General features: G+C 38.8%; 1 protein-coding gene across 5 annotated transcripts in view; it reads left to right on the top strand.

The window, feature by feature from the left end:
* chuk (component of inhibitor of nuclear factor kappa B kinase complex) overlaps positions 1-6,736 on the top strand; it is a 94,018-nt gene extending 87,282 nt beyond the window's left edge. For 4 of the 5 annotated variants that reach the window (XM_059946529.1, XM_059946530.1, XM_059946528.1 and 1 more), the window contains exon 22: positions 1,392-6,736. In XM_059946529.1, coding sequence (XP_059802512.1) covers positions 1,392-1,439 — 48 coding nt within the window. In that variant the 3' untranslated portion in view covers positions 1,440-6,736. The remainder of the gene's footprint in view (positions 1-1,391) is intronic. The other variant, XM_059946532.1, reaches the window with a different exon arrangement.
* The last annotated feature ends 5,619 nt before the right edge of the window (positions 6,737-12,355 follow it).

Raw genomic sequence — 12,355 nt, forward strand, 5'->3', positions numbered from 1 at the left:
GCAGAGTCAATGGTCTAAAAATGAAGATCTCGATTGTGTACTGAAAGTATAGATTTGTCAGCGTCGGGGTGAACATATCCCACCTAAAGGTATGCTGATCGTGAAACAATCACAGATCAATCACGATGAATTGAAAATTGAAGATAATTGTGGTTATTCAGCAGGGTGATTGCAGAAATTTAAGAAAAGGCATGACATTAAACTTTTTTAGAAATGTAAGAACATTTTTAAGGTAAAATATCTGCTGATCATGAAGCGGTGGAGAAATTCATTGATGTGTTTACGAAGATCATTGCTGATGAAAATCTAACACCAGAACAAGTCTCCAATGCTGTTTGTTTTCATACCTTACATAAAACCTAAAATAAGTAAAATACAAATACAATTTACTCTAACTTTTTAATCAAAACTTGGCATCCTAGGTGGAGACTGAAAGCCTGCCATTGTCGTTGTTGTTCAACACTGATTTGGGTATTCTCCCAATGCTGCTGTGCTGCTTTGTTACCTTGTACGCATTATATTTTCATTATATTCATAATATGTAATTATTTTTATTGTTAAGTACATATGTGTGATGAACAAGTGCAAGACAAAATCTGCTTATCTGCAGCACATAAATTCAGTTGAAAAACAATAGTGATCCAAAGCTATCTCATTATATACTCCAAAATCTGAAATCCAAAACACTTCTGGTCCCAAGCATTTTGGATAAGGGGTACTCAACCTGAGTTGGTGCGTGGCCAAGTGGTTAAGGCGTTCGTCTAGTTATCTGAAGGTCGCTAGTTCGACCATGGCTGAGGCTTGCATGTGTGCCCTTGAGTAAGGCACTTAACCACACATTGCTCTGCGACGACACCAGTGCCAAGCTGTATGAGTCCTAATGCCCTTCCCTTGGATAACATCGGTGGCATGGAGAGGGGAGATTTGCAGCCTGGGCAATTGCCAGTCTTCCATTCAAAAAAAACCTTGCCCAGGCTTGCGCCCTAGAAACTTTCCAAGGTGCAAATCCATGGTCTTTCGAGACTAACGGAGGCCTACACACATTCAACCTGATTGTAAAATAGATTAAATGATTAATTTTCTTATGTTCTAAACATTTTCACTAAGTAATATATTCATATCAGTGCAATGCATAAACAGGTAAATGCAGAATACCTAGCCAAGCCTGTAATTTGTATTGGTCGCACACAGGAGCGGTCTGATACCTTGTAGTATCTTGAACTCCGACTTGCGCTGTTTAGTTAACATGAAGGTTTATCAATATTGTAACTAAGCACAGACTTTCAGAGTGTAAGAGAAGACAGCGTGCTTGTTTGATAGATGAAGTGGATGAAAAATTGATTTTCTTCACAGTTCACAGTCGTCAGCATCCATTACCTATTCTTTTTCAGTCTCTTGATTGGAGTTGGCTTGAAGGGATGGTATCAGACAGACCCTGAAATTCATATTTGGTGTGGCGGTTGATTTCCTGAGCCCTGATCGCCAGAAGACCATGAGTCGGTGTGGATTTGCAGTGGTGAATGCTATGAAGAAGAATCATATTTCTGGAGCTGGAAAATGAATCCTTGTATCTCTCAGAAATCTCTTGGTGTTTTAGTTCCACTGTTTCTATTCAGCTGAGATAACACAAGAATGTGCTGAACTTGCCAGTATGCTGCTGCTTAATCACTTTGTCACTGATTGTTTGCTTTCAAACTGCAGTAACAGTTTATAAAGTTCTCTTAAATATTTTTCTTAGCCTTACAAAATATAATTAAAAACAATAAGTGATGGAAAATTCATATACTGTATGGCCCTGTCAACAGATGAAAAGATAAAAATATAGATTTGCAATTTTTATACATTTTATTAGTCTATATTCAGATGTTTTAATCAGCTGTTGATGGACAGGATTTACAGCTTCTGCTTTTTAATATCATATTTTATTTCACTTATTACATCACTATTTATTCAGTGTCCAGTTTTTTTTTTTCAAGTTTCCTTTTATGTTTTGTACAAAGTCAAATAATAGTTGAGTTTTAGTTCATTATTTGGTATTTTGCGGAAATGACCGTATTAAGTCCATCTTCCCACTAGCTGAGTCGAGGAATGTTACTGAGGGAAAAATTCTTGTTATAGCTGAATGTAGTATGTTGGGTTGTAATGAGGCCAGAGATCACAGAACCACATGATTTATTTAGTTTAATCAGTGCAATGGATACCATGCTTTTCAAAAGTCCCTAATGTGGTCTGAAGTGGGCGCCAATATTTAGCGACATTCTCACTGGTCATATTTATAATGTGGATCTGACTATTGGCTTTTGATCGAGATTCCCAAATGATTTCTTTTAAGAAAAAATAACAAATGAGTTTCCTGTAGCTGCTATTTTGTCAAATAAAATGGTGGGGCTTTCGGTTTCGTCATTTCACTTTCACCTTTGAAAAGGGAATGAAACATCGAAAAATCCCTAGCTAGAAGCTGCACTCTTTTAAAGGGAACAATCTGCCTTACCATCTACCAAAACATTAAGGTTGCTAGGTGTGGCAGCCTGAACAGTTTGTCAGTTTTTTAAAAACTTCCATCAATTTTGTGCTAGGTTTTAAAGCTACTCTAATTTTAAGATTTCATTTATAGTACTTTAGAAGATCTGGCTATCACGATTTTTAAATTGAAGTTAATCCTGCAATTGTTTTAATAATATCCAATTGTTTTAATAACCATCCAACTTTAAGCTTGCTGTTTTTTTTTTAAAGATGGGAGATTTACTCTGAATAATATGAAACATTTGCCACATCCTCTTTCCCCATCTTCCTATTTTTTAACTGAAAGCGTTGGTCATTATTGCTCGTTGTTGGTTTAAAACAGCAAACTAAAAAAAGTAGAACCATTTTTTTCTCTATCTTTGCAAAGTAATCTTGAATCTATAGTAGAAGTGAGGCTGGCTTCTGTCCTAATGCACATCTTATTTTGTGCATTCACTATCTGATGCTATATCCTACTACTAAATTAATGCAAAAATAACAAATGCCACAATGTTTAACATGAGAGATTCTGCAGATGCTGGAAATCTGGAGTCTCACACAAACACACCACCACCATCACCACCCCCCACCTGGAGGAACTCAGCAGGCCAGGCAACATCTATAGAGAGGAATAAACAGGACATAATAAAGGATCTTGGCCCAAGATGTCAACTGTTTATTCCTCTGCATAGATGCTGCCTGATCTACTGTGTTCCTCTGGCATTTTATGTGTGTTACCGTAATGTTTCCTTTTTTAGTATTCTATTCAGTCAGTCATTAAACCAAGATATACTACATCTATATTAAAAATGAAAGTATATAAAATAATTTCTATTTTTAGTTGATTAGCACATATTAAGACTTATTGAAGATGAAAACATATCTGGTCATGGGGTGATTCAGTGTGAACCATTGAATGTTCACCTGCAAATTATTTATAACTTTTGTTATACAGAAGATTCTAAGAACAGTACAGAATATCATTTTCATGAAATAACCTGTTGGATTACAAAATACAAAGATGCCAGCTCGACAGTTAAGTCTTGAAGCCTGATGCAAGTGGTCCGATTTCGACTCACCAAGATTTATAGGGTTGATTTTGGATGAATTTTTTTTTTTGTTCAGCTGACTTCCTTTCTTATTTCTGCTCTTCAAGGCTGGATCTTGAAATGTGAAAAGCTTAATTTTTTTTCTTAGTTGCTTTTGCCTTTCTGATTTTTTTAGGGGTCGATTTACACTAAAAATTTGATTTAAATGCAGATTGTGAATTGAGATGTATGTCACTTTTGTTTGCAATATCATTTATGCACATGGTGTACAAAGGTTTGAAAAGAAAAAGTTCTTCCAGTAAATTTATAGACCAAATGATTTTATAGAAATTCATTTGCGTAAAGCTTTTTCTGATTTTGGAATCGACTTTAACTAGGGCGAAATGTGTCTGTGATAATTGCTAGATTGTTACCCATCACTGGAAATTAAACCAGGCACTTTCCAGAGTGAATAACTTTGCATGTATGTGTTCCATTGAATGGTCCTCTTGAGGATTACTTAGGGAAACTAGACCAAGTTTTGCGGGGACAGCCACCACTGGGGGGAGGGGTATCTCATCGGGCAACTGGATTTAGTTTGAGGCTCGTCCTTGCTGCATATCACTGCCCCATACACTGCAGTCCTCAGTGCTCCAATCGGCACAGTTCTGTGACCCCAGACTCTTAACCCTGTATCCTTTCTTCTTGAGCTTGCCTCCCTCACTGACATAATCTTTACTCCTGGGTAGCACGTTTTCTGATATAGAAGTGTGTCGTATTTAAATGATTCTGCACGGACTCGATGGGCCAAATGGCCTGTTTTGTGCTGTAATTTTCTAAGACTCTATTGGAGTTGAGAGGGAAATGGATCAGCCATGACAAAATGACAGAGCAGACTCAATGTGCCGAATGACCTAATCCCGATGTCTTACGTCTTATGCCCTTTCAAAAGTCTTGGGCTTTATGTGTTCTTGAAATTTCCAATGGACAGACAATCTAAATAATGATATGTGTAACACTGCTGTAATCTAATTGGTGGCTTAGTATTTCTAGGCCAATGTGTATTTACTGAGATCGCTCAAAATAACATGAAAAATATTAGAATGTTAGGTTTATTTTAATATCTTGATGCTAATCTAAATCTTTTATGATACACAGATTTAGCAAAGAGAGATGTTGCGCTTCAACTAAACACACTGGTATCCTCCGTAACACAGATTCTGTTGTCAAATCTGTATCTGTTTAATGTTGTATGGCAGCTTTGATTGCACTTTGCACTTTTAAGATGTCACATTGTTTCAATTTTGTTTTAATTTTGAAATGTGTTCAATTTACCTAAATGGTCATATTCAATGTAGACATGGTGGAGTGTACTGCCAGACGTGCTTTAAATATATGATGTTTTTCTCTTGGATTTGTGAATCGAGGGATGTGTTCGTTTTCTGTAGTCCCATGAGTTTAGATTTTGTATTGAATTAAACTTAAAGCATTTCTTGAATGTCGTAACAAAATGGAAAAAATGCATAAATGCCAGTGATAAATGATTTTATTTGTAAATAGACTTTGTACAGATTTCTTTCAGATGTATCAGCCATAACAACTCAAAAGTTTTGTGTTTTTCTAATTTTCAGCTATTATACACCATGTTCTGTAGTGCATTTGTTAATGATGTTGTACTGTTGTTTCTCTTTCAATTACATTTGTATTTATGCACCCATTAAGTACCAAAACCAAGGAAGACCACAGTTTGTGATGCTTGTTTGTACCGTTGAACCAGACTTCTGTGGTTGAGAAAGTGGAACTGCCCCAGTGCAATAGCTTTTCCACTTTCCCACACAGGTTTCCTGCCATCATTGAACACAATGGACAGCCACCAAATACCATAATTTAAGAGGCCCTATTAAAAGCCCTCATTTCAACATTGCGAATTATCATCCCGTCCCATTCCAATGTCCTCTTCATTGACAAAATCATTCATCTTTCTGTTGCTTCATTAACTCTGACTTTTCTAAAACTTTTTGTTCACCTGCTTTTCACACTTAGCACCAGACTGAAGCCTCTGAGTTTTCTGCAGAATCGTTCTCTTTACTGTCTGATCAGGGTGAGATGCCAGCCCTAAGCTGACTGTATCCAATTATATCCAAAAAAATTACTTCTAAGACCTTTTCTTCCTCAATAATTATTACTTCTAAGGGTTCTTCACAAGTCTATCCTTGACTTCCTCCTATTTCTCAGCTCCATCCTCCTTGCCAGAGACATAAGGGATCACAGTGTCATTTTCCCCGTAGGCTGAAGACTCTTGGCTGTATCTCACCACCACCTCGCTTGACCTTTTCAATACTGTTAGATGTTCTTGTCACATTTACATTTCCCTTGCCATCCCCCTAGCAACCAGCTGAGAATGAAAATGTATTTTCAATCTCACTGCCCCTTTCAGCTCAATAAGTTCCTGACTACATATCTATGCCATTGCTGTCATTTCCCATCCCCACCTCCACCTTGCCTCAGCCCATCTGCTGCTGAAGGCCTTATTCATGCCTTTATTACCTTTTGGAGCTGACTATTCCTGAAGAATCTTGCACCTTTTAGCTTCTGTAAACATGATGTGACCCACAACCTTGCTTCTTTTGGAATTACCTATCACTCCTGTAGTTTCTCTCAGTTAAGCAGCAACTAAATTTCAAAATTGATATCATTTTCCAAATTTTCTAAAGGATAGTAGGTATTGAAAAGAGGAAACCTTGTCCCTCCTCTCGTTAATATCCATCCTTTGCGCCAACCAAGATATCAATGCTCCTCCAATTCTGGTCTCTTCCCCCCCCCCCCCCCCCCCCACCACTTTATCCACTCTGGGTGAGCAACCAAATCCTTAAACTCTGGAATACTCTCACAAATTCTTTCTGCCTCTCCCTCTTCCTGATTTCTATTCCCAGGCATCCCTTAAAACCCATGTCTTTGACCTTACTCTCTTAAAATCCCTTAAGTGGTTTTTGTCAAATTATGTTTGGTAACAGTCTCATAAAATATCTGGGGGATGTAACTTCAATACTGATACTTTGTAGATCTGGTTATGTGCTCTAATGGATATTTCAAAAGATGCAAGATATAAATTACTGTGGATTTATTTTAAACTGACAGAAAAGTAAAACTAGTTAGCAAATTTAAATAAAGTTTAAAAAATAAAATAGTATTGTTCCCTTCCTACAGATCATGTTTTTATTATCACTTTCATCCACCCCTTATTTACATTTTTACCATTTCCTGCTCAGATAATTCCTGACTATCTGTTGATGATCTGTAAACTGAAGGTTCATCAGCTGACTCATTTTGAGATGAAGGCAAAAAAAAAACAACTTTGGAAATGTGGAATAAAAGGGCAAACAGAGTTATTTGCAAGTCACCTCAAGCCCTAACAGCTGATAATAAAATTGAAGTGACATGTACTGCTCATCTCACTTGGAGTAAATGGCTAATTCATTTTCCTGATGTATATTAGTGACAGTGAGGTAGGTTTCATCAAACTCAATTTATATGCTTGAAAAGCTGGGAATGTTTTGTACATCATGGGTGGGCATGGCAGCTTAGTGCGGTACCTTTCAGTGCCAGCTGTAAGATCACGGATAGGTTTTCACTGCTCTGTAAGGAGTTTGTATGTTCTGCCTGTAACTGCTCTGGTTCCTCCCACATTCCAAAGACATGGTTAGGGTTCATGAGTTGCTATGTATGCTAAATTGGTGCAGAAAGCTCAGCAAAACTTGTGGGCTGTTCAGCACAATCTTTGCTCATTTCATTTGACAGAAACGATGCATTTCACTGTGAATCAATGTGCAAATGATAGATGAAGCTAACCTTTATATCTTTAAAATATTTAACAAACATGGAGAGAGAAAGGATGAACATTGCAGGTTGGTGATATTTTGTCATATACTTCAAGGTGCAGTAAGTTTCCTTGTTTGCATGAAAGTCACAGTAAGATTGTAATAGTAAGTACAACAAGTGCAACATCAAGAACAAAACAGAATCACTGAGAGAAACAGAATTCAAGTTTAGTTGTCATTCAACATGAATACCCAGCCAAAGGAAACAGTGTTCCTCCAGGACCAAGGTGCAAAACACAGTACCAACATGAATACCCAGCCAAACGAAACAGTGTTCCTCCAGGACCAAGGTGCAAAACACAGTACCAACAGTCACACACAGCACCAGGCACATGTAGCACACATAAGATAGCAGAAAACATGCAGACATGCAAAAAAAAATACAGCTCAAGTCCCTGAGTCCATAGGTATTATCAGCAAGAACAAGCCTGCAGCTGTATGCAGACAAACACAATCCAGCTTGACTTCCACTGAGCGAATACTGGAGAGCAGCACAGACGCTGGCCACACCGCCTCCATCTCTTCTGGGCAGCTGCAATAGATAGCACCGCGACGTGAGGCCTAGTCCTCACCACAACCATCAAGAGTTCAAGAATGTGGCAGCACCACCAGCAAGGAAAATGTATTTATTATTGAGGCAGAGAGGAAAGTGGTCAGCGCGACGCTATTACAACTCAGGGTGTCGGAGTTCATAGTTCAGTTCTGGCATCCTCTGTAAGAATGTATGATCTTTCTGTGTGAGTGTGGGTGCTCAGGTTTCCTCCCACTTTCCAAAGACGCACTGGTTAATTGGTCATTGTAAATTGTCCTGTGATTAGGCTGGGCAGTGCAGCTCGTTGGGGTGGAGGTCTGCCCTGTATCTCTAAAATAAAATAAAATATTGTCCATACTTATCAATTCACTACAAGCTGCATTGAGATAGTACAAGAAAAACATTGAGAGTGTAGAATAAAGTGCTACAGTACAGAGAAAGTGCAGATAGTAAGGTGCAAGTCCACAATGAGAGATTGCGAGATCAAGAGTCTACCTTTTTGTAATTAACTTAGTGTATAAGTTGGATTGGTGGCATCCGTTGGTCTCGAGAGACCATGGATCTGCGCCTGGAGTTTCCAGGGTGCAGGCCTGGGCGGGGTTGTATGGGAGACTGGCAGATGCTCTCCATGCCACCGATGTTGTCCAAGGGAAGGGCACTAGGACGTCGCAGAGCAATGTGTTAAGTGCCTTGCTCAAGGACACAAACAAGCTGTCTCAGCTGAGGCTCGAACCAGTGACCTTCAGGTTACTAGTCTGATGCCTTGCCCACTAGGCCACGCGCCAACACAGTGTATAAGTTATAAGTTAACTTATTGTATCAGCAAGATAGCTGTCCTTGAGCCTGGTGGCATGTGATTTCAGGCTTTTGTATTTTCTGCCCAATAGGAGGGGGGAAAGAGAGAATTTCTAGGGTGGATGGAATATTTGACTATGCTGGCTGCTTTGAGGAGGCAAGAAGTGTGAAATGAAGTCTGGTTTCTGTGAGTTGCTGTGCTCTATCCTCTAGTAGAGTCACAGAGCACCACAGCACAGAAACAGGCCCTTTGGCTCACCTAGTTTATGCTGAACCATTAAACTGCCTGATCGCATCAAATTGTACCCAGCCCATAGTTCCCCATACCTCTCCCATCGATGTACCTATCCAAATGCTGAAATCAAACCCTCATCCATCACTTGTTTAGACAACTCATTCCACACTCTCATCACCCTCTGAGTGAAGCAGTTCTTCCTCATGGACCCTTAGACATTTCACCTTTCACCCTTAACCCATCAGCTCTCCTTGTAGTCTCACCAAATCTCAGTGGGAGACACCTGCTTGCATTTACCCTATCTATACCCCTCAAATACCTCTATCATTTCTGCCTACATTTGGTGGAATAAAATCCTAACCTTTTCCTATAACTCAAGTCCCGGTAACATCCTTGTAAATTTTCTCTGCACTCTTTCAATTTTACGTATATCTTTTCTGTAGGTGGGTGACCAAAACTGCACATGAAACTCCAGATTTGGTCTCATCAATATCTTATACAATTTCAACATAACATTTCAACTTCTGTATACATTGATTTATGAAGGTCAATATGCCAAAAGTTCTCTCTGTGACCCTATCTACCTGTGACGCTATTTTCAAGAAATTATGGATCTGTATTACCAGCTTCCTCTCCAACTACACTCCTCTACCCTACTGCTTACCATGTAAGACCTACGTTGGTTGTCCTCCCAAAGTGCAATACATTACGCTTGACTGTATTAAATTCCATCTGCTCATTTTTCCAGCTAGCTTAAGATCCCACCACAATCTTTGATAGTTTTCATCAAAATTCCACTGCACCCCCAATCTTGGTGTCATCTGCAAATTTTCTGATCCAGTTTACCACATTATCATACAGATCATTGTTAAACATGACAAACAACAACGGACACAGCACTGATCCCTGCGGCACAACATGAGTCACAGGCCACCGTCTACTACAACTTTCTGCCTTTTCCTGCGAGGCCAATGTCTAATCTAATTTACTACATCATCTTGAATGCCAAGTGACTGAACCTTCTCGACCAACCTCACATGTGGAACTTTGTCACAGGCCTTGCTAATGTCTGTATAGACAACATCAAGGTAACTTTCTCGAAAAACAATGTTTTCCATGATGCATTGATAAAGATTATTGAGGGTCAAAGGCGACATGCCAAATTACTTTAGCTTCTTGAGGAGGTAGACATGCCAATGAACTTTCTTGGCCATGGCATCAATGTGGTTGGACAAGGACATAGTGATAGTGATATTCACTCCCGGGAACCTGAAACTCTTAACCCTCTCAATCACAGCACTACTGATGAAACAGAAGTATGTTTACCACCTCTTCCCACCCACCCCCATTCTTCTGAAGTCAATAACCATCTTTTATTTTGCTGACATTGAGGGAAAGACCACAGAACAGTACAGCACAGTTGTGCCAACTTCTATAAACTAGGCAGCATGGTAGCAGAGTGGTGAGCACAACTCTTTACACTATAGTTGAAACAGGTTAATTTCCCACGTTGCCTGTAAGGAGTTTGTACGTTCTCCCCATAGCTCTGTGGGTTTCCTCTGGGTGCTCCAGTTTCCTCCCAGAGTTCAAAGACGTACTGGTTGTCAAGTTAATTGGTCATTGTAAATTGTCACATGATTAGGTTTGGATTAAATCGGGGCTGCTGGGCGGCGTGGCTCACTGTATCTCAATAAATAATCAATCTAACCCTTCCCTCTTCCTCTGCTCATACCCCCCCCCCCCCACTTAACTGACATGTTGCCATGTCACTAGGTACTCAATCTCCTTTTGAAAAAGATGATTGATTCAATCATCTGTTAGCAGTGTGTAAACGCTGTTAACTCCAGTGGAATTAAATTCCTGAAGGTATCAGGATGGAAAACTCCCTTGATGCAGAAGAGAAGGTGATAGAAAAAGAACTGAGCATTGGACTGAACTCAAAGGCAATGATGTAGTTCATTGTGGATTGATACATTTCTGGAGGACATTGGCTTAAACTGTGCAAATGTGAGATTTGGAGAAAGGATAGAGGGAAGTGAAAGGAAAATTAATTTGGCAAACTGTTGGGAAACAAAAAAATTGTTGAATCACATGAAAAAAGAAAATGTTGGGATGAAATTGAGCTGTGAACCATGACAGTGTGACGGGGAGGTGGTGCTGCTGAATGTTTGTGTGAATAGTTGTTGCCCCTCAAATACACAAAACTACAATGAAGATGGAAAATAAATTGAAAGAGATTCAAAAACTGTAAAAAAAAGTATACCAAGAGGTGAAATTTAAGAAAATCAAACACCCAGTATTTAATTTTTCTTTTAGATTCATGTTTGTATCATCTTCTTAGCCAAGTTCAGCATCTCCTTCAGAATTCTCATTCCTTCCTCTAACCTCTTCCCCTCTCTGGATCTTTCCATTGTGTCAACAATGTGAGAAAATGTTATCTGCTTGCACAATGTTGATGATCAAAAAATGAAATAGAGAAAAGCTGCTGAGGAATTAAAGAACACTTAAACAAAGTGTGTGTCCAAATGGTGGTGTGATCATGTCACCAGTCATTTAAAACTAATAACCTTTGTAGAGAATCACAAGATAGATAATCTGAAGAAGACAGTACATTGGAAGGTGATTCTGACAACCATTTGACCTTCTGTAGAAAAAGCGATGAAAATAATTGGGGACAAAAATAATTTATTCCCCTCCCCAACTTTTTAAGGACTTTATAAAGTCACTAACTTGAACTAGGATTGGAAAAACTACAAGAGATAATGCTGTGATTTTCAGTGGAGTTGATGATCCTTTGGAGATCCAAAATATATCTTAAGAAATGTGAGATATTTGAAGATTAATTTCCGTCCTTGGTTGGTATATCACCAAAACCGAAAGGAATTTGACCAAAAATGTTAGGTTCTCTTTCTACAGACACTGCCTGATCTGTTTTCCAGCATTTCACTTTCATTCCAAAACAGGCACCTCAGATCTAGTTAATTGCTGAAGTATCGACGATAACTAGAAGCAACACTATATCACATGTGGTTATCATTGCTGTAACTGGATACTGTTGTCACCCTAAATTAATTTGTCTTGTCATTTTATCAAAGCAGGACAAATTTAGCAAACCACCTATTAAAATTTAATGCATATTAGGATTATGACATTTGATAGAGAATACTGATAGATTCATTTCTGGAGAAGAAATCTTTAAAACAATGTTTCAGTCGATTGTTTTTGATGTACTCTCTCAAGGGAAGCACGGACAAGCATATACCTCACATATTCACACTAACAACCTGCTGCAATCCTGGCTGATGGGGGTAGAAAAGAAAGGGAAGTTTGAATGGATGGCCTGTCACTGGGTGTCCCATTAATTGTTCAAACATTTGCAAAAGAT

This window comes from Hypanus sabinus, chromosome 21 (genome assembly GCF_030144855.1).
Source record: "Hypanus sabinus isolate sHypSab1 chromosome 21, sHypSab1.hap1, whole genome shotgun sequence".
Classification (NCBI taxonomy): Eukaryota; Metazoa; Chordata; class Chondrichthyes; order Myliobatiformes; family Dasyatidae; genus Hypanus; species Hypanus sabinus.